The sequence below is a fragment of the Phocoena phocoena genome, chromosome 11 (genome assembly GCF_963924675.1).
Source record: "Phocoena phocoena chromosome 11, mPhoPho1.1, whole genome shotgun sequence".
NCBI lineage: Eukaryota > Metazoa > Chordata > Mammalia > Artiodactyla > Phocoenidae > Phocoena > Phocoena phocoena.
The window spans coordinates 3584827-3608012 of NC_089229.1; the positions used below are offsets into that span (position 1 = coordinate 3584827).

The 23186-nt window shown below is 49.3% G+C and overlaps 2 protein-coding genes across 2 annotated transcripts; both read left to right on the forward strand.

Moving 5' to 3' along the window:
• The first annotated feature begins 3221 nt into the window (after positions 1–3221).
• Positions 3222–10169, forward strand: PKDREJ (polycystin family receptor for egg jelly). The gene has a single exon (XM_065887278.1). The coding sequence runs from the start codon at positions 3222–3224 to the stop codon at positions 10167–10169; it is 6948 nt and encodes a 2315-aa protein (XP_065743350.1).
• A 9719-nt stretch (positions 10170–19888) lies between these two features.
• On the forward strand, positions 19889–21651 carry CDPF1 (cysteine rich DPF motif domain containing 1). The gene is made up of 3 exons (XM_065888274.1): positions 19889–20001; positions 21050–21161; positions 21505–21651. Exons 1-3 carry the CDS (start codon positions 19889–19891, stop codon positions 21649–21651), a joined length of 372 nt encoding a protein of 123 aa, XP_065744346.1.
• Positions 21652–23186: the final 1535 nt, after the last annotated feature.

Sequence of the window (23186 nt, forward strand, 5' to 3'; positions counted from 1 at the left end):
GCTGATCTCCCTGTGCTATGCGGCTGCTTCCCACTAGCTATCTACCTTACGTTTGGTAGTGTATATATGTCCATGCCTCTCTCTCGCTTTGTCACAGCTCACCCTTCCCCCTCCCCATATCCTCAAGTCCGTTCTCCGGTAGGTCTGTGTCTTTATTCCTGCGTGCCCATCATCGGATGAATGGATAAAGAAGATGTGGCACATATATACAATGGAATATTACTCAGCTATAAAAAGAAACGAAATTGAGCTGTATGTAATGAGGTGGATAGACCTAGAGTCTGTCATACAGAGTGAAGTAAGTCAGAAAGAGAAAGACAAATACCGTATGCTAACACATATATATGGAATTTAAGAAAAAAAAATGTCATGCAGAACCTAGAGGTAAGACAGGGAGAGTGTCTTTGAGACCAAAAAAATGTGAGGTGACATTTTCCCTCCCCTTCCCCTCACACCTGCAAGTAGCAGGGCCTTCTGGAGGCCCCTAGACCTGTGCCCCTGCAGGGCCTGGGCCTGGAAGCTGGTGTTGGCTGGTGGCAGCAGCTTTGAGCCACCAGTGGGATCAGGGGCTGTGGTAGGCAAGCCCTGGGTGTGGCCATGGGTGTGCAACCTGGACAGTCGTACAGGGCCTCACACTTAGAAGGGCCCCGTGCTTGGTGGAAAGCTCAGCTGTTGCCATCTTGAATCTTTAACAGTTTTTGAACAACGTCCCCACATTTTCATTTTTCACAGGGCGCTGAAAATCATGTAGTCAGTCCTCTGACAGCCAGTCCATTAACAAGTGCATCTTTTCTGAATTCCCCACTGCTCACCACCTCCACCATCATTAACCCTAAACTGAGTCAGGACCAGCTCACTTGCAAACCGAATGTTCTTCCAGCCGTCAGGCCTGTCCCTTTGATTTCCCTGGACCCCGCTTAATTGGCCTGTCTCCTTGCATTCCTGCCCACCTACAGTCTATCTCCCTCACAACAGAAGGATGCTTCCCAACTGGAAATCAGATCAGGGCCCTTCCCTGCTCAAAACCCTCCAAAGACTTCCCAACCCACTTGAGATAAAATTCAAATGTATGATCGTGGGCTCTGAGGCTAAGCTTGCTCTGGTCATCAGCCACCTCTCCAACGGCATCTTCTACCACTTTCTCTCCTCTCTGCTCACTCCAGCCCCACTACTAACCTTCTCTCTCGTTCCTGCCTCCACACATTTGAACGTACAGTTCTCTGTGCTAGCTATCCTGCTCCCTAGCTCTTTGTGAGCCTTGCTCCCTCATTTCTTGCTGATCTGCTGGCTCAGATGGTGCCTCCTCCAAGAGGCCTTCCTTGACTCCCCTATCTCATCCTCATTTCTTATCTCTTAACCTGCCTTATTTTTCTTCTTATCACTTATCACACTCAAAATTATACATGTTATATCATGCCTGGGTTATTTTTGATTGTCTCTCACCCCCCATTATAATGGAAGCTCCTTGAGAACTGGGCCTAGGGCTGATGCCTAGAAAAATGTCTGGTATGTAGTAGGTGCTTGAGAAACATGTGTGAAATGACTAATGCTAAGTGAATTAACGGGGAATGAAAGGGAAAAAAAATCAGAGATAATAAGGGATAATCAGGGATAATAAGAAAACAAATAATTAGGTGATAGACCTAAATCCAACCATATCAATAATTACATGAAATGGTGACAGTAATTACATTAAATGTTGATGGTCTAAGTACTCAATTAAAAGGGAGAGACTGACTGAGTGGATAAAAGAGTAAAACTCTATTAAATGTTGCCTATAAAAGACCACTTTAAACATAAAGACATAAATAAGTTGAAAGTAAATGAATGAAAAAACATATGTCCATAGACAGTAAGCGTAAGAGGGCTAGTGTGGCTATTTTATTTTACTTCATCCCCCCCCCAGTTTTATTGAGATATAATTGACATATAATGTGGCTATTTTAATACCAGGTAAAGGAAACTTCAAAACAAAGATTATCACCAGAGATAAAGACATCTCATAATGATACTAGGGGCAATTCATCAGGAAGATATAACCACAAATGTGTGTCTACCTAATAAACAGAGTCCCAAAATACCGGAGGCAAAAACTGACAGAATTAAAGAATGAAATAGACAATTCCACAGTTATAGTAGGAGAGATTAACGTCTTCTCTCAGCAATTGATAGAACAACTAGACAAAAATGCAGAAAAGACATAGATCTAAGCAACACTACCACCCCTCTTGACCTACCTGCCATCTACAGAACACTCCACCCAACAACAGAATACACATTCTTTTTTTCTTTTTCTTTTCACATTCTTTTAAAGTTTCATGTAACATACATTCAGACCACACGATGGGCTTTCAAACAAGTCCCAATACATTCAAAGGATTAAAAGTCATAGATTGTATTCTCTGACCATAACAAAATTAAATTAGAAATCAGTAACTGTGAATATTTTCACAGAAACTCCAAATATCTGGACATTCACAGGTCAAACCAAAACAGGGGAAATTAAAAATATTTATAATTGAATGATAATAAAAATATGGTAAGTATGTTGGATGCAGTGTTTGGCGGGAAACTGACAGCAGTAAATGCTTCTATTAGAAAAGAAGATCTAAAATCAATGACACAGGGTTTCACCCTAAGAAAGTAGAAAGACATACACACACTGCTATATATAAAATAGATAACTAATAAAGACCTGCTGTACAGCACAGGGAACTCTAGTCAGTACTCTGTAATGACCTACATGGGAAAAGAATCTAAAAAAGAGTGGATATGTGTATAACTGCTTCAAGTGGATATGTGTATAACTGCTTCAATATGTGTATAACTGTACAGCAGAAAATAACAAAACACTGTAAAGCAACTATACTCCAATAATAATTTTTTTTTAAAAAGGAAAACTAAGTAAGAAACCCAGTGAGCAGTCCCCCCTCCCTCCACTCAGGGAGCCCACTGACGAAGGCTCTCGCTTTCCACCGCTTTGTAATGAGTTTTCCCGGATGGGGGCGGGGGGCGGGCTCCTGCTAGGGGTCTCCTTGGAGGGCCAGCAGACTGCGCCACAGGATCCCCACTAACAACCCTGACCCGAGGCCTACCCAGGTGTGGGCACGGGCCAGCCGCCCGCAGCCCCTACCCCCACGCCCGCGCCCCGTGACCCCGCGGCCCGCGCCCCCGTGGCCGTTGGTCCGCGGCCTCCGCAGCGCCTCCCACTTCCCGCTCCCATGCGGCCGGGACCCGTGCTCCTCCTCCTGGGCCTGGGCCTGGGCCTGAGCCTGAGCGGTGGCCCTGGCCGCCGCCCGCCGACCCCGGCTCCTCGCGGGGCCAGCGCCACCGTCCCCAGGGTGCCCGGCTCGCCGTCCGGCGACCTCCTCGGCCGGGAGCCCGCCTCGGCCCGCCGCGCCCCGCCCGAGGCCCGGGTCCGCGTCCCGGCGCGGACCCGGGCGGCCGTGCTGCGCTCGGTCAGGGGCGCCCGGGGCCTCGGGGTGCGCGGCGTCGGCGTTGGCGTCGGCCATGCCCGCCTCAGCCTACGGCCCCGCGCGGCCCCGGGCGGCGGCGTCATCCTGAGCGGCGGCCGCGACCTCTGTCTGCGGACCGGGCGGCTCACAGGCCCGGCGCCGCGCTGCCTCCGCGCGCACGTCCTGCTGCGCGCCCGCCGCGCCGCCGCCGCCGCCGCCGCCGCCGCCGCGCCCGCCCGCGTGGACCTGCAGCTGTCGGCGCCCGGCGGCCGGCTCTCCCTGCGCTGGCTCGCCCGCTTGCCGCGCTCCCTCGGGCGTCTGGAGTGGACCTTCCGCCTCGGGCTGCTCGGGCCCACGGTCCCCACGGCCGCCGCTGCAGCCGCCCGCGTGTCGCCCCGCTCGGCGGTGTCGCCCCTTTCGGCTCTGCCCCGCGGCCCACGCTCCTACGCGGGCTTAGTGGCCAGAACCAAGTGTCCCACGGACGGTCCCACGCCTGTCGTCTTAGAGGCTGTCAACCCGAACAGCTCCCAAGCCATGGAGTCCTCGGTGTCCTGTCAGATATCACGCTCGGGGGTCTGTGTGTTGGATCTGGTGAGGATCGAAAGGAATGACGATTCTCCCCTGCAGCTGACCCGGAAGATGGAAGTCACCATCAATGCCACGGTTAAGGTCCACTGCCCAATCCAGAGGTTCTTTGGTCAGTATTGGAAACTCTATTCCGTGGCCTCTGTATCTGACAAGCCGGACTGGACTAAACCTTTGCAAAATCCACCTTTCAAGTCAGAGAACACTCCATCAAGTATACGTATCTCCACGCATTCTTTATCGTGGGGGGTGTATCTGCTTAATTTCTCCGTGTACATCGTCACACATGATCCAAAGATACCTCTGAAGAAAGACTCAGATTCCATCTATATCATCATTGTTAAAAGTCCCCTGCAGGCGGTTATTCCTGGGGATACCAACATCACAGTTAATTTCACAGATGGGCTGACTCTGAATGGAAATATGTCCTCTGATCCAGATGCAGAAAACCCTTTAGAGGGACTTCAATTTTTTTGGTACTGTACCACAGACCCAAGAAACTACGATGGACATGAAATTACAGTGAGGAGCAAGGAAGTCTGTCTCCCAGAACAGGTAGATCTCAGGTGGACATGGGCCTCTGGTCCTATACTCACACTTTCGCCGGAAACACTTCACGGCGGCCGTGTGTATTTTTTCCGACTGGTGATCCAGAAGAACGACAGAACAGCGTTTTCTGATAGGGTGGTGCATGTGCTCCAAGGACCGGCACCTGTAGCAAGCATTTCATGTATTGAAAATTGTGATACAGTTTTGATTATATCTGAGAGATTTTCTTTGTCTCTAGAATGCCCACGTTGTAAAGCAGGCCGTGATGTCTATCGATGGTCCATTCTGTCGTCTTCAGGTGATAAGATGCCATTTGATTGGACGGGGCAAACAACAACAGGGCGGAATGGTGCATATTTGTCTGTAAAAGCTTTCGCCTTTCGGCGTTTCGTTGAAGATAAGTTTTGGATTTCTCTAAATCTAACAACCTGGGGTGGATCGAGCTTGGTCTTAAGGCATCCCTTCGTTATTCACCACGTCCCTGAAACCACAGAATGCAAAATTGATCCAGCTGAAGGAATTGCATTCATTACTAAATTTGTTGTCCATTGTTGTAGTTTCAAGGATAAGAACATCGTTCTTACATATAAAATAATAGTTCCTGATGTGCGTGGTTTTGGTGAAATCAGTTCTTTAAAAGAGAATAACTTTGGGTCCATCCTCTATTGGGGGAAGGATTGCACAGCGCCCCCTTCCTTTCTCCCTGTTGGTGTGTTAGCCAATCATTACGCCTTGAAAATACACGCTCAGGCATATAATACCTCTCTGGGAGCTTTTTCTCAGGTGACTTTGTACGCCACTGTACAGGCTCCCACTGACATAAACTCATCAAGGACTGTGCTGCAGGAGTTATTCAATTCCACTGTGGGACCAGATTCATCACTGTCTACTTTGCTTCAACAGCAGGATTTTTTACCTGCAGGTTATTTAATGTATATTGTAGCTTCTGTCTTGAATAGCATGAAAACCGACTCACATCTGCAAGCTGACCAAATTAGACTCCGAGAACACCTTTTCAATCAGTCTTTCATTCTTCCTGTAAACACTGTGGTGGAAATTAGCCAGGTGGTCATGACTGTTACTAAATTAACGCAGAAAACCTCTGAGTTCTCCTCGCTTGCTCAGAAACTGGCCACGGTGAGGACTTGGCAAGCAAGCCAAGCCCTCCAAGAGTGTCACCGGAGAGATAAGCACATTTCTTCTGAGCAAATAGAAACTGTGAGCACTGGGATATTAACAAGTTTGTCTAATATCCTGAAACTGATGGTTCGTCAGGAAGTGGTCGAAGAGCCTTTCCATGTCGTTGAATCTCTAGCAGAGACAGTACTGGCTGTAAAAGTGCCAGAGGATAAGACCACTGCAATGAGGACGTCCAACTTTAACATGTATGTCAAGAAAACGGAAAAGTGGAATGTTACCAAGTTTTTCAGCACTGAGAAACACTGTCGAAATTGTTTTTATCCAACCCTAAACGTGAGCAGCGTTCCTAGTCTGCCTGCCAACGCTCCAATCTCTACAATGTTTTGTGAGTTTGCAGATGACCCTTTCCCTTGGCTAAATTATGGGGAAAACATTTTGACCGAGGTGGTTGGATTCCGAATGACAGGAACCGAGGCCACCGGTGACGTGATTGAGATCACACCTGATGTAGTGGAAGTGTACCTCGTCAGAAAAAACTTGAGCTTTGGGACTTTTAATCTCACGGTGGGCCCCAGCAAGGAGTCTCCTAAAGCGAATGAGTCATTGAGAAAGACGACGGGGGCATTTAGCTTTAACGTGGACAGCAGAGCAGGGAAGGAGGTGTTGATCCACATTGTGACGGAAGTGGCCGTGTTGTTCACGGTGTTGGTGTATGCTGGCCATCAGATCACACCCACCGCTTTGATCGCCACCTACCTCGTGCCCCATCGCATCCCCCCAGTTGCCCAAGACAGTGACCTGTTTGACCCTGACTGTACAGTGACAGAGGCCCGTGTGGTTTGCCTTCCCCCATCCCTGTTGCGGGTCATAGCTCAGCGAACCAGCTCCTCTGAGCCTACCGTCGCTGTGGTTCTGCAGGCACCTCATTTTGTCCTAGAGCCCAATGACAAGTTAGTGAGAATTTCTGTTTTCAGCACTCAATGCTTGGACATGTATGGGATCCAGAGCGATTGGAGAGAAGACACCTGCATTGTCGGAGAGAAGACCACCTGGCGGAAAGTGCATTGTATCTGCAAGAACCCAGGGCGGGCCAGGCGGCAGCTGGACGCAATGAAACTAGCCAACCTTCACCTGCGTACCCACTATTTGGCGGCCAAGGTGATCGTGGTCCCTAACCCCGTGGATCTACGATTAGAGGTCATCAGGAACGTGACCCAAAACCCCGTGACCCTCTTCACTGTACTTTTCATTATGCTCTTGTACATAGTCCTAGGGTTCTGGGCCTTGCACAGAGATGAAATGGACAAGTGTCTTAGGGAGCGTGTGGTAGTTCTCCCTGATAACGATCCTTATGATAAGGTATGTTACCTAGTCACCATTTTTACAGGAAGCCGTTGTGGGTCTGGGACCAGGGCCAATGTCTTTGTCCAACTGCAGGGAACAGAGAGTAGCAGCGACGTGCACTGTTTAAGCCATCCACAGTTTACAACCCTCTACCGAGGAAGCATCAGCACTTTCCTCCTAACGACGAAAAATGACTTGGGGGACATCCATTCCATCCGCGTGTGGCACAACAACGAGGGCAGTTCCCCTAGTTGGTATTTAAGTAGAATCAAAGTGGAGAATCTGTTCACCAGACACATCTGGCTGTTCATGTGCCGGGAGTGGCTTTCTATTGACACCTCTTTGGACAGAACCTTTCAAGTAACCCCCCCAGATAAGTCTCTCAAGAGAATGGATTTTTTCCTTACGGATTTAAGTTATAGGCTGGGGAGAAGCCACATGTGGTTCTCTGTTTTTTCTGGTGTCATCGCCACCCCGTTCAGTAGGCTCCAGAGACTGTCCTGTTGCTTGGCCATGTTGCTGTCCTCCCTTCTGTGTAATATTATGTTCTTTAATCTGAATAAAGAAAAAGAAGCGGAGTCACAAGAGGAGAAGTACCTCAGGTCGATGGTGATCGGGATGGAAAGTGTCTTAATTACCATCCCCGTGCAACTAATGATCACGTCTTTGTTCATCTATTCCCAGAGGAGACCTCCGGTGACCCTAAGGGAGGTCGCTCCTCGGAAGCATCCGGGGACGCCAGCAGCAAGTGAACACTGGGAAAAACGATTAGCAAAGTGGCACGCTCAGGAAACTGGCAACGAACGCTCCGGGGAGCCTGAAAAGCTTCCACCTACTAGGAGAAGTCCTGGACTTCCCAAGGCTTCTGTCAAGACCACCTCTAAAAGACGGCCCCAGCCCAAGCGAGCAGAAAGCAAGGTCTCCCGCGCCCAAAGAAAAAATAAAAACGCCAATAACCCAAACGTTGAAGACAATCGAAGTGTTTCTCCTGGAGAGCACCCTCGCCAGCCCGATGCTACACCCCTCAAAGAGAAGACCAGGATTGTTCTGCCGCGGTGTTGCGTTTATGTCGCATGGCTCTTGGTTTTTGTCACTTGTACCATATCCTCATTCTTTATTGTATTTTACGGACTGACTTACGGCTACAAAAAGTCAATAGAATGGCTGTTTGCATCATTTTGTTGCTTCCTGCAGTCAGTTTTTCTGGTGCAACCATCTAAAATTATAGTCGTGTCAGGCTACAGAACAAGTAAGCCCAAGTATTGTAAAAACCTTCTGTGGGTCGGCAGCTGTCGCTACAGTGAGATCGAGCTGCAGAACATCACGCAGAACCCAGAGGAAATGCGCAGGCGCCGGCAGCACATCGTCCAGCTCCGAAGCTCGAGGATGTACCAGCCCCCCACTGAAGACGATATCACGATATTCAAGAGAAAGAAGAGGATCAAGAGAAGAGCTTTCCTGTTCCTGAGCTACATCCTCACTCACTTCGTGTTTCTGGCCCTCCTGTTGAGCCTGGTCACCCTCCTACACCACACCGACGGCTTTTACTATAATCGGTTTATTCGGGACCAGTTCTCTGTGGATCTGGCGTCGGTGACCAAGCCGGAAGACATCTATCGGTGGCTGAACAGCGTGCTGTTGCCTCTGCTCCACAACGACCTGCGTCCCACCTTTCTCCCTGAAAGCTCCTCTAAAATCCTCGGCCTGCCCCTGATGCGGCAGGTGAGGGCGCGACCTGGAGAGAAAACCTGTCTGCCTGCCAAACGCTTCACGCAGGACAGCCTCAAAAGAGAGATTCACTGTCACCCCGAATACGGCACTGACCCAGAGGACACAAAAAGCTACTCCGGGTTGTGGAATAGAGTTAGTAAGCGGGCTATAGACAAGACTACGAAAGGATTTACTTACAAGCCTCGAGAAAAGAGATGGGTGTACCATTCCTATGGGCTGTTGCATACCTACGGGTCAGGAGGGTACGCGTTCTATTTTTTTCCGGAAGAGCAGCAGTTTAATTCCACACTGAGGCTCAGCGAACTCCAGGGAAGCCGTTGGCTGGATGAGAAGACATGGGCTGTGATCTTGGAACTAACAACTTTTAATCCAGACACCGCCCTCTTCTGCAGCGTCTCAGTCATCTTTGAGGTCTCTCGGGTAGGAGTCGTGAACGCTAGCCTGTCTGCGCACTCCTTCTCGCTTGCCGATCTCAACAGAAAAACTTCCGCAGAAATCTACTTGTACGTGGCCATCCTCATTTTTTTTTTTGCCTACGTTGTCGAGGAGGTCTACATCATCACACAAGAAAGGTCCGCCTACGTGAAAAGCGTATATAATTTGCTCAACTTTGCTTTAAAATGCATCTTTACCGTGTTGATCGTGCTCTTTTTCAGGAAACACTTCTTGGCTGTCGGTATAATTCGGTTTTACCTGTCGAACTCTGAGGATTTCATTCCCTTTCATGCAGTGTCTCAAGTAGATCACGCCATGAGGGTGATTTTGGGTTTCCTGTTGTTTCTGACAAACCTGAAGACCCTCAGGTATTCCAGGTTCTTCTACCATGTGCGTCTCGCACAGAGGGCCATCCAGACTGCCCTTCCCGGCATCTGCCACATGGCACTAGTGGTGTCCGTGTACTTCTTCGTCTACATGACTTTCGGTTACCTGGTATTCGGGCAGCACGAATGGAACTACAGTGATATGATTCACGCCACGCAGACAGTATTCTCCTACTGCGTTTCAGCTCTTCAGAACACGGAATTTTCCAGTAACCGGGTTCTCGGGGTCCTGTTTCTCTCATCTTTTCTGCTGGTGATGATGTGCATATGGATCAACTTGCTTCGGGCGGTGATTTTGTCTGCCTACGGGGAAATGAAGCAGCCCGTGTATGAGGAGCCCTCAGAAGAAGCGGAAGCAATGACCTACCTGTGTCACAGACTAAGAACTGCATTTGGCTTTCTGTCCTTCAAATCCAAGGCAGAAGACCAACCCAAGTTCTTTGTCAACATGGTGTACGGGCAGCCAGAGAAGAACGACAGCCGGTACCTGGGGCTGAAGACCAGAAACATCAATGGGAAGAAAACGGTGTATCTCGTTGTGTGATCCATGACGGTTTCAAGGTCCACAGGCCGGCTTCTCTCAAACGCTCACTTTCTGGGATTAAGGAACGTTTAGTGGCTCACTTGTGCTTTCTACCCGTGTCCTTCACAATGCACACCCCCTACGTCTGGAAGTGTCCGCAGTCTTGGCCTCCCCGTCGGAACTGGAGGGCCAGAATGCAGTGCAGCCTCTACAGAGAGAGGAGGAGGACAGCCTGCGAGTCCTGGGTTGATTTCCCTGTGGCTGGGAAGCTGGTGTCTTTGGTACCTGCTGCAGTTTAGAAGGTTACAGACCCAGATTTGGGGTAGGGAGCTCAAAGGCCCCCTCAACCTCACCCCACCTTGCCGGAAGCAGCAGGAAAATCCTGCCCCTCCTCCCCGGGGCTGGGAGGCCAGCACTTGCGCTTCAGTGCCTCAGCCCTGCTGGCTCTTCCCTTTGCACACAGGGCTGCAGGGCCTCCCCCACCCTCCCAACTCCGCCGCTCACACTGCAGCTGGGCCAGGGCCTTGTGATGAGTCTCAGGAGTTGCCCTCGTGCCTGGGAATGCAGGGGTGTGGACCTGGGGGTCAGAGGTCTGAAGCTTCCCATCTACTTAAGGCCACTGCAAGTGAAAGATGTGAAGTGTAATAACGTTTTCTGGCCATGAGACGTGACTTTTATTAAACAGCAAGAAGGTGTGTGTGGGTGTGGGTTCACACTGAAAGATAGTAAATATTCTATATAATGTGTATAGCAATATATACATCCAGGATTTGGGCTTTGGGTTATTGATGGCCTGGTGGATTGTTTAGAAAACATTGTTTAAGAAAAATAGGCTAGCAGCTGTTGGATTTTCACTCCGAAACATGCTCATTTATGTAGATGCCACTTTAAGCTTGATCCGAATTAAATGTGAGATTTCTTCTGTGAGACCTGCAGTGATTCCTGTGAGGGGATGTGTACACCGATGGCTCCTGCCCTCAAAGTCGAGGGCCAGCAAAGGGGGACAACAGGCAGGTGGGCAGCTGCTCTGTCCCAGGTGTTCGTTACTCACTTGGCGCCCCCGTAGTCCTGTGCTACACGGGGAATGGTCACGGCACCCTGCACCTTGGCAGGTACGGGCACGCACACACGCACGTGTGCGTGCGTTCCATCGTTTCCTCCCCAGGGGAGGCCTGAGAACCTGGGTTGGGGGGTGGCCTTCTCTGCCAGCTGAGATAATGAAGAGGTTTTGTGACTCACCCGAGACCACCCACACGGTTAGGGTCAGAAGGTCAGTTCTGGGTTTTCTAACTGCCCTGGTGGGACGTCTCAGGTGTGGCTGGGATCTGGCCACCGGTTCCAAGTGAAGTGCACGTTCATGGTTAGCACCTCTCATTACCACCTGACTTTTGAACAGGTTGGGAAGGCGTAAGCATGGGGGCCAAATGTTTACTTTTTCCTGGGGTCTGGTCAGGTGCAGTCACCCATGGAATGCGGAACGGGGGAGTGTAAGCCCCAGGTGATGTGCAGGCGACATGGGGCAGGCCTCGCCCTAGAGGCTTCGAAGACCGAGGCAGACAAGGCAGACTCGGGTACTCTGTGGCTGGGTACACCCAGACATTCTTCCCAAATTTAGGATCAGCTGAAGTCTCTACCCCTCTGGTGCTGTGGGAGGCCGAGGGTTACACTAATTGGCCTCGCCTCCCTGGAAGAAAGCCCCCAGGCCCGCATAGCATCTCATGATTGGGAGCTGTGAGTGACAGGGTCATAAAGGCAGGGTCCAGGTGGACCGTCCAGGAACAAGGCGGGGGTGGGGGGTGGCGTGGGCTGAGTGATGACCAGGGACAGCAGCTGCAGGCCCCTCAAAGGAGACAAGACTGTCACCTTGTGGCTACAGCGAGAAGTCTAGCAGAGTCACAGGGCTGTTTCCACGCATACTGGGAGAGCGGGGTGTGCCAGGGGCCTTCTAATGATAGAGCAATGACAAGTATTTACATAGTTTAGAAATATTAGAGGTGCCAATTATAACATTGTAAGTGGGAAAATTAACAAAGGGACACCTCACTAAAATGGAGTCGGGAGGCCAGAAGTGGGGGCTGTCATGCACGTACCACTCAGGCCAACACAGATCCCAACGGGAAGAGAGGTACCATTCCTCTCCGGCAGGAAGCTATGCTACTTTACTAGGCAGCAGGAGGAAGGAAGGTTTTCTCCTCACCTGACAACAGCCCAGCCAATAAGAGACTGTCACAACTCACACTAGATTTCCTACTCCCAGTTTCCTCCAATGGACAGTTTGTTTATAAAAGCCCCGCCCAACTTCCCTTTCTTCATAAAAAAAGTTCCCTCTCCTTTGCTTTACCAGACTTACGCGTCCCAAACTGCAATTCTTTGCTGCTCCCAAATAAACCCATTTTGCTGGTAAAAATAACCGCTGGTGAAAACAAAACTGGCTGTTTTATTGTTAGAGGTTAACATCAGGAAAACAAAGTAACGAGACAATCAAAATTTAGAAGGTCATTTTCACAGGACATGGCAACAATTTCTAAAGGAGTCTTTTAAGACGCCTTTGTTCCCATCAGTTTCCAGGGATAGGGTAGGCATATTCCAGAACAAGTTGGAAACAGTTATGAATACCCTCCCAAGTCTGTAATGCACAGGAAAACCACATAAATGTTCTTGGATTTGTTCTCCATGTAGCCCCTTATTAACTCAGAGTAGTAGAACAAGTTTTAGATGCATAGAGATGGCTCCATCTGAAGCTCCATGTCCTTCATCTACCTCAAACCCTTTTACCAATTATGAAGACTTGCATTTGTAAGGCCTGCTTCTGTATGTATATTATACTCTTAAATATTTACTTCAAAGCTATACACCGTTAAAGGCATTTTGTCCATTGCAATAAATTCAGGTCTGTCCATGCATCCTCCCTCCACCACTCCACAGAGGGCCAACCTTTCCCTTGAACCAGAAGAAACCTCCAGTGTCTCTTGTCGTGGAAGACTTCATCCGGGTGCTGGTTACACTGCTGTACTTACTTTGTGAGAATTCGTCTTGCCGCACACTTAGGAAGTATCTACTTTTCTGAATGTATGTTACGCTTTTAAGAGTTTACTTAAAAAACTAAGGCCTGCTTCTGGAATTTCATTAGCACTAAAATAAAAGTGCCAGCCTTTGGACGTTAATTTTACTGGCAGAAATGGAGAAACGGATGAATAAGATTGGACTTAACAGTGAAATGAGGTATGTAAGGAATTAATCCTCCAGAGTTGCCCCCTCCTTTCATTGCTGTTAGCAACGCTTTGCTTTAGATTCTAATCTGCATTCAATTCCTTATTTTTCAATTTTCAAATTTCCTTTCTCAGGCTTCACTTGAATATAATACTTGTTTAGTGTCATGATTTTTAAAAAGCTTAATCGTTTAAGGCAACATTTATACAAGGTCTTATAAGTCCTGCCACAACATCTAGGTAGCTATATTCCCTGGCAAGGCCACCCCTAACGTCGTGGGGTCCAGGCAGGATGACAAGGTTTAAAACAAGTTTAAAGGTTATAAAACAAGTTTACAAACCATTACATAAAATATGTAATAGCCGCCTATCTTGACACCCACACTTTCATAAGGGCAAAATTAAAAATGATTCGTAATGCTATGGTTTTTACATAGATGAAAATGGGCAAAATACCAAAGATAACTGAATTACTATTGTGTACCTCTGGGTGTTCTGTTGGTGGGCCACTGATCTTTGGATGAGTAAAAAAACATACATAATCCATAAATTATTGTGTGTGTATTCCATAAAGTTTATTTTTCTTGAATTCATTTCAGGAAAATCATCGTGTTGCTAACAAAGATTTTCACGTAACTGTGTTGTATTCACAATAGTGCCAAGTTAGACAAACTTTCCTGAGTCTTAAGAGTTTGCAGATAGTTTTTTGTTTTTTTTTTTTTTTTTTTGCGGTACGCGGGCCTCTCACCGTTGTGGCCTCTCCCGTTGCGGAGCACAGGCTCCGGACGCGCAGGCTCAGCGGCCATGGCTTACGGGCCCAGCCGCTCCGCGGCATGTGGGATCTTCCCGGACCGGGGCACGAACCCGTGTCCCCTGCATCGGCAGGCGGACTCTCAACCACTGCGCCACCAGCGAAGCCCTGCAGATAGTTTTTAATGATTTCAGCTGGGAGAAACTTCACTCTGCTGAGGGAGTAGCAACTGGAACTGTCAACAAATTTCTGAAAGTTTTAGATTTAGAATTGAACCAGGAGTATTGATATCATGTTTAAACACTGTAAGGAGGGTGCATATAAAAAGATCATATTATATTACACATCATTATATTCTCCTTTCGTTTCATCATATAAATGTCATCATGAATTCATTGTTATCATCATTTGTTATAACACATGTAGATCCATCCAGTTTTTGTTTTTGGTTTTTTTGCGGTACGCGGGCCTCTCCCGTTGCGGAGCACAGGCTCCGGACGCGCAGACTCAGCGGCCATGGCTCACGGGCCCAGCCGCTCCGCGGCATGTGGGATCTTCGCGGACCGGGGCACGAACCCGTGTCCCCTGCATCGGCAGGCGGACTCTCAACAACTGCGCCACCAGGGAAGCCCCACCCAGTACTTTTTAAGTTTTTCACCTTTCACCTTTTTAAGCACTGGGATTTTATAAAGAAAACTGAAAACTGCAGTGGGTTGCTCACTTTGTCTAAATCTCTGTCGGATAGAGACTATGATGATCCACAATGGTCAGAAAACAGTCTCTATGGAAATTAGTATTGGGATTATTTGTGCACGACTCTTCTTCAGACTCCAGTAGATGTTACTGTTTCCTAGTTCTAACTTCCCTACGTTGTATTTGAATGTCATTTTAGTGGGTTTTTAAAAAAAATGCACTTTATTTTTTAGAGCAGTTTATGTTTACATCAAAATTGACAGGAAGTTGCAGAGATTTCCCATATACCTCTGCCCACACACAAGCATAGCCTCCCCATTGTCACCATCCCCTGCCAGAGTGGAAGATCTGTTATAACTGATGAACCCACACTGGCACACCATAATCACTCAAAGTCCATAGTTTACATTAGGGTTCACTCAGTGTTACACATTCTATGGGTTTGAATAAATGTATAATGACATATCCACCATTATACCATCATATAGAGTACTTTCACTGCCTTAAAAATCCTGTGTCCTCAACCTTTTCATCGTCCCTCCCCCCAACCCCTGATCATTTCAGTATCTCCAATATTCTGCCTTTTCCAGACTGTCATAGAGCTGGAATCATACACTATGTAGCCTTTTCACATTGGATTCTTTCACTTAAGTCACGTGCACTTACGTTCCCTCCATGTCTTTTCATGGCTTGATAGCTCATTTCTTTTTAGTGCTGAGTAATATTCCATTGTCTGGATGGACCACAGTTTATTTATCCATTGACCTACTGAAAGACATGTTGGTTGCTTCCAAGTTTTGGCAATTATGAGTATGAATAAAGGTGTAATAACCATGTGTGCAGGTTTTTATATGGACATAATCTTTCGACTCCTTTGGGTAAATATCAAGGAGCATGATTGCCGGATCACATGGTAAGAGTATGTTTGTTTTGGTAAGAAACTTCCAAACTGTCTTTCAAAGTGGCTGCACCATTTTGCATCCCCACCAGCCATGAATGAGAGTTCCTGCTGCTCTACATCCTCGCCAGCATTTGCTGGTGTCAGTGTTCTGGATTTCGGCCATTCTAATAGGTGTGCAGTGGTATCTCATTGCTGTTTTAACTTGCATTTCCCTGATGACATAGGATGTGGCACATCTTTTCATATGCTTGTTTGTCATCTGTGTATCTTGTTTGGTGAGGTGTCTGTTAAGGTCTTTGGCCCATTCTTTAATTGGGTTTGTATTATTACTGTTGAGTTTTAATAGTTCTTTGTACGTTTTGGATAACAGTCCTTTGTCGTATATACCTTTGGCAAATACTTTCTCTCATTCTGTGGCTTGTCTTTTCATTCCCTTGATTTAGTGCTTATGTCACATGCAGTTTCTTTTGGGAAACCATTTTTTTCTAAAGCTTTATTAGATAGTTTCCATCCTTTTGGATTTTTTGGTAAGTTTTTTCTTATATTAATAACTGTGGACAGCTCAAATCAAAATTAACTTTATTTTCTGACAAAGTCCATGATTTGCTCTTTGAATATTATTTCACGTTAACTCTTCCAGTGCAGCTCATAACTTGTCTAAACTCTCTAATGGCTTTGACAGCATTCGTGGGTTAACCAGTCATGTATCTCAGAGTGGATTTAGGTCAAATTTTAAATGCTTTATCAAGTGGCCCATCTTTGGGCAGATCCAAAAATAAAAACCAACAGTATGTAATCTTTGAATTGATGCAAAGAGTGCCATTGCTGTAAGCACAGTTGAGGTCACATGCTCTAGTAGCAAAATGTAAGGGCTCGCTAATTCTTGAGGCTCACGGCAAGAGCCGCTCTGGCTCAAGTCCAGAAATAATTCTTGTTGCCAGCATTACTAAGACACCTTATATAATCCTTATTTCTCGATTCCCCAAAGGAAGAAGTCCCAGACCTCAGGGCTGCTGGCTTCAGAATCACCCGCTAGCCCCGTAGAATGGTGCCCCGAACACACACGAGTAGAGGGGCCAGGAGTGGGGTGGGACGGCCACTGCAGGTCTAGGGAAGAAGCCCTTGTCTGAGCTTCGGGACGGGGAGCTTGGGGTCCAGTGCAACTTTTGGTAGCTGACGTGGTTGGTGCCGCAAGGTGAAGACCTGGAGGTTGAAGGATGGTGGTCCCCGATGACGACGGGCATTGCAGGCCACTTAGGCCACTTTAAGGCTTTGTTGGAGTACAGTGACAAGTCCCGGCAGCACACAGCTTTTAAAGGTCGCAGGAAGCCACAGGGCTCATTTTGAACCCATTCTGTCTGTTGCCTTAGGGCATATAGTAATCACTGCCTGCGGCCCTGGCCCCAGGCCCTGGAGGCTTCCGTCCTAGTTGGGGGACGGGTAGCATAAGAACTAAGACCAGGGCATTTCGGTCCAAAGCGCGCGGTGAGAGAAACCACGTGGGGATGGAAATGCGGCTGGGGCCGGGTTATCTGTGGGCCGCGCACCGGCGGCACCGACTCTGTGGAGCCCGGTGGGAAACCCAGAAAGAAGCTGAGAGTCTTGGAGCAGCCAGGACATCAGGCCACATCGCCGTGAGATAGCCAGGTGCTGCCCAGCCGCTGCCAATCCCGAGAGATCGGGTACGGGAAGCCGCAGCTAGACGGAGGACGAGGCGGAAGTCCGCCACGAGGCCCCGCCCCGCGACTCACCGCGCATGCGCCGTGGGCGCGGCGGCGGCGGCGGCGGCGGCGGCGGCGGCGGCGACGGGGACGAGTGGCGTGGTGAGTGGCGTGGTGAGTGGCGCGGCCTGGCGGCTTGACGGGGACGTGTGCGGCCGCGCCCGGGTCCCTCCCGGTGCGTCTCGTGCGTCCGGCTCGGCCTGGGCGCCTCCGCGGAGGCCTGCGGGGTTCCGAGCGGCTTCCCGCGGCGCTGGGGGCGGGCCGCGGAGCCTGCGCCCCGGCTCATCCCCGGTCCCGCCCGGACTGCGCGGCGGCGCGGAGCCTTCCGAGTGCACGTCGGCTGATTCGACATAACCAAGGGAAAATCAATGAACTTGATGACAGGGCAGTAGAAATGACCCAAACTGAAACACAGAGAGAAAAGAGTAGAAAAAAACAAACCCAGAGCAAAGGGTCCAAGAACCGCGGGACAACATCAAAGTTTAACGTATTTGCGGATGGAACCTCAGCGGGAGACAAGAAAGAATGGGGCAGAAGAAATATTTGAAGGGTAATGGTTAAGGATTTTCCAAAAGTAATGAAAGATACTAAACCACAGATCAAAATGCTTAAAGCAGCACCAGCAGGATAAATAGGTTTAAAAGGAAAAAAAAAAAGTAGTTGTATAGTCAAACTGTCGAAAGCCAAAGGTGAACAGAAAATCTTCAGGGCAGCCAGAGGGCAATTCCACAGGTAGAGACGTTGGGGGAAACCCTCCAGGTGGCAGGAACAGCAGGAGCGAAGGCCGGGGCACGGGGGGGGGGGGGGGGGGGGGGGGGGTGTGTGTGAGAAAGTGCAGGGAACACCTGAAGGACAGTGATGGAGCCACTTGAACTGCAGCCTGCTGTATGGAGGGGTGGGGGCTGGACGGCAGAGTCATTGGGAGGTAAGTCCCAAATGAAAGAGGCCTTAAATGCCAAGGAAGGGAATTTATTCTGTAGTCAGGTGGGGAGCCCCTTGGCTCTGAAGCACCACCCAGAGCCTTGAATTTTGTCATGCTTTTTTATGCATCTATTGAAATGATGGTGTGGTTTTTCTTCCTTTATTCAGTTACTCTCATGAGTTGGCATTCACTGGTTTTCGAATGTTGAGCCAACATTGCCTTCCTGGGTTGAATCCACTCTGTCGTGACGCCCTAGGCTTCTTACGTATTATTGAATTCAGTTTGCTAATATTTTGCTCAAGATATTTGCTTGTGAAGGGTATTACTCTGTAGTTTTCCTGTAGTAGCCTTGTCCGATGAATGGTATCAGGGTAATACTGGCAGTTTTGGTGTCCATGTAATATAGGCCTCAAAATCACTTGGGAAGTGTTCCTTTCTCTGTATTCTGCAACAGTTTCTGTAGGTTGGTATTACTTCTTCCTTAAATGCTTGACAATTTGCTGCTAAAGACATCTGGGCATGAAGTTTTGCTGGTGTTCTGTTTCTTTTTGTTGTTGTTCTTTTTGTTTGTTTTTGTACTATTTCATTTTAAAGGAAAATTTTAAATTATGAATTCAGTTTTCTTAATAGATAAAGGGCTATTCAGGTTTTCTGTTTTGAGTCAGTTCTGATAAATGGTGTTTTTTCAAGAGATATGTCCATTTCAGCTAAACTGTCAGATTTATTTGGTAAAAAAGGTCACTGCATTCCTTTATTATCCTTTTAATGTCTGTAGTCTTAGTGATGTCCCCTGTTTCATTCCTCATTGTGGTAATTTGTATCTTCTTCCTGTTTTTCTTGATCAGTCTAATTAGAGGTTGTCAACTTTATTGACATTTTGAGATGACCAGCTTTGGTTTTATTGATTTTTTTTCCTATTGTTTGCCCATTTTCTATTTCTTTGATTTGTGTTATTTATTATTTTCTTCTTTCTGTTTATGTTGAGTTTAATTTGCATTTTTCTAGCTTCTTAAGGTGGAGAGTTAGATGACTTACTTTAAACCCTCTTTTCCAATTTAAGCATTTAAAACAGTGAATGTCCCTGTAAACACTGCTTAAGCTGCATTCTATGTATTTTGATATTTTGTATTTTAGTTTTCATTTAGTTCAAAATATTTTCTAATTTCTCTTGTGATTTCTTCTTTGAATTATAGTTTATTTGGAAGTATATCATTTAATTTCCAAATATTTGGAGATTTTCCATGTATCTTTTTGTTACTGATTTTAATTATTATGGGGTTGGAGAATGTACTCTATGATTTCAGGCTTTTAAAGTTTGAGGCCCATTTTATGGCCCAGAATATAGTCTATCTTGGTGAATAGCTCAAGTGCGCTTGAAAAGAACGTGTGACCTTGAGCAGGTCTCATCACTTACTCTGGACTTGAGGTGCCTTGTCTGTACGCTGCCCTTCTCACCTGTGGGTAAGAAGCAGGCAGTGGGGAGCTTTGAGATGTGGGGAGCTCTTGTCCTGTAGGCGACACGCCCTGTCTTTTGACCTTGCAGATGGAGTGTGAGGCGGAGCGCCGCCCCTTGGGTGTGTTTGAGTGCCAGCTCTGTGCCTTAACTGCTCCGTATAGCTACGTGGGGCAGCAGCCCCCCGGCGCCCAGTCTGTCGTGTGAGTACCAGGGTCCCAGCACCCCAGGGAGCCCGCCCAGAGCTGGCTGGCCTAAGTCTGACACAGGGCTTGGGTGTTGTGTCTGGGGCCACCCGGCCCAGGCTCTGGGCACTTCAGGTGTGACCCAAGAAGGCACAGGGCAGGGTTCGACGCCATCCGGCTCTCCTAGAACCTCCCAGTCCCTGCGTCCCTGCTCAGCCCAGAGTCCAGCACCTGCTCCGGCTGCGGGGTGGAAGCACTGTGGCTCAGGCTGAAACAGCTCAGCAGCTGGGAACGCAGGGAGCCGCAGAGGCCATCGCGTCTGGGGCTGGGCCTTGTCACTGGTCCCGCTGGTTCCTACGACGACACCTTCTCAGCGGGAAGCTGCCCGCCTTGCGGCTCTTGTACTGGTGGGAGTGAGCCCTGAGGACCAGCTTCCTGAGCACCCGCCCACGGATGGCCCACGGTAGAGCCAGTGGGTCCCAGGGCTTGATTCTTGACCTTCAACGTGTCCTCCATCAGAGGCCACCTTGTGGGGGTCTGACCAGTACATTACGTGGGACCGGCGGGGGCCAGGCTGCTTTCCTCCGGCCCTGAGGAACCTGGGGTGTTGCCTCGGATCCTATCCTGTCTGTCTCCTTTCTGATGTGCGCTGTGAGGCCAGAACCTTAGCCAGCGTAAAGCGTCCTGTTCTCCCTGTGTGGAAGCAGGCAGTTTGGGAGCGGGTGTCATCCCGGGGGTGAGGGGAGGGCTTGGAGAGCTCACATGGAGGCCTTGTGCCCGCCTGCCACCCTGCTGAGTCAGGCTGGGGTCTGGGGGCTGAGTTGTAGCAGCCCTTCTTTGGGCCGAGGAGGAGTGGTTCTTTCCCTGCGGTCGACACGGAGCCCGGAGCAGGTCTCATTTCATCCCAGCCGGGCGCCACTGCTTGCCTCTCTGCTACTACTTGGTGGCACTGGGGGCCACCCCTCCCCGCGATGACCAGGCCCCGGGGAGGTCCATGCAGCTGGCTGCCTTTCGTCAGCAGGGGTTTGGGCCATTCTGCCCACTGGCACCACTTCCTGCCCCGCAGCCTCCTGGAGGAGAGCTACGTCATGAGGGACCCCTTCACCCCCGACAAGGACAGATTCCTGATCCTCGGCTCCAGATGCGGCTCATGTGGCAGGCTGGTGTGCGTGGGCCCGGTGGGTAAGCCACGTGCAGCTGGGGCCGCTTTCCCTCTCTCCCTGTGGCTGGGACCTCACGTGAGTGACTGTGAGAGAGGTGACACGTGAGCCTTTCCCAGGGACAGTGTGAGCAGCAGCCTTTCCTGGCCTTGGTGGTCCTGGGAGCCCTCACAGTCACGCAGCTGGTCTGCTGCATTATGGGTGGGTCCCTGCAGCCAACAGAGGGGTAGGGGACAGGCAAGCTGGGGTCAGTTAGAGGGTCTCATTGGGGTTTGAGGAAGAGAGATTCTTGGAGGCTCTGGGGGATGCTGCAGTGTGCATCCCATGGCACTGAGGCTCCTCCGTCCCCCTCTTCTTTCAGGAATGCAGTTTATTCTACTCCAAGAGATTTTGCCTCCCCTGTGTCCGGGAGAACATTGATGCTTTCCCTCAGGAAATTCAGCAAGACTTGGAGAAAAGGAAAGTCCCATCCAAGAGGCCTGCCAGCCAGCTTGGTTCTCGAACATGAGTCCAGTCGGGTACCAGGTCCGCAGCAGTGCACTGCATGGGGCTTCTGGCCAGCGGGCTTCTGTGGCCTGGCTCAGAGATGGGGCCAAGCTGGGAGCCGCTGTCACCGACCTTGTTTCTGGGCCATCGGGAGCCGTGTCTGCAGCCAGAGGGAGCTGGGGTCCGCCCGCAGCAGCAACAGGGCCAGGAGCCACGCAGAGAGGGCGCCCAAAAGGCAGACCCCAGACCCCGGTGCTCCGAAGACCGCAGCACCCCCGCCCTCACGGCGCCCACCTTAGCGATTGGTGAGACACTGATTGTGGGCTCTCCATGTGCCTGCCAGTTCCTAGAGGACAGGAACTGCTCTGTCCGATTCTGTAGTTTCCGCAGGACCAGCGCACACTGCCTGGAGGGTGTTAGAAACGTGTTTGATGAGAGTATGAATAAAGGTTTTACTGACCGACGTTTGTGCTGGGTTTTGTCTTCTGGGGCCACATTGTCCCAGGTCCGCTCTGTCACTGGACTCTACAGGTAGAGACCACGTCAGCTATGGGGCTGGGGGACTGTTCCGGGTTAAGGGCAGACCCTACAGCTGGGGATTGGTTTTCTTCAGACCAAACAAAACAGTTCATCTCATAGCATCACTGAAAACTCGCCAGGTAATTTTTAAAAATAGTTTATTTTTTAAAACCATTAAGGCAAAACTGTACCCTGAAATTAACTCTTTACATTCATCAGTCTTACAGTAGGACATTCCAAACATGTAAGTTCCCGTAAATTCAGGATAGAAATCGATATATACGATCAGTTCAATCTCCTAAAGGGAAAATGAGTAAGACCCAAAATTAAAAAACAATTAAAGTTATTTTATAGCCATTTTCTAATTGCCTGGAACCACTGCCAGTAAAGTGACTAAGAAGATTCCATCTGCTCTCCTCTGCACACCCCGGCTTCCTGCGGCCCTGGATTCCCCACCAATCACACCCAGAGGGTCTGAGCTGGAGAGAGGGCGTCAGAGCCTGCTCAGAAAAGATCTGCTTTGGAATTGCTCCTGTTTAGTATAAAATACAAAGGGTCTGTCAGCCCCTAAATACTTTGAGAGTATAAGGCACCCAAGAACAGTAACGATAAACACACACCAAGGAATCACGCTCAGTCCTGGCTTTGGGAACCTGCACCACTCTGCCGTGTGTCTGGCAAAGGCTCCCCCTGGGTTTGGATGTGACGGCCCTGTGGGTCCCGGGGGCGGTGCAGATCCGCATCAGGAAGAAATCTGCCAAGGTATGGAAAACATCGTGTGGGAGACTCACGGGCTCCGTGGCTTCTGCTTTATACTCCGGGTTGGGCTCTGGAGGCTGGCAGAGACCCAGCCGTTGCCAATCACTGCCGTCAGCATCTTTCAAATTGCAAAGCTCTTTGGTAACAACCCACAGGTAGTAATTCCCTGAAGAACAGACAGCTACTTACTACACAGGAATAGTTCGTGGTCTCCAGCGGGGTCCTCCTGTGTGAAATCGGTGACTTCTGACCTGGGTCAGAGGCAGCCTTGCTGGTAGA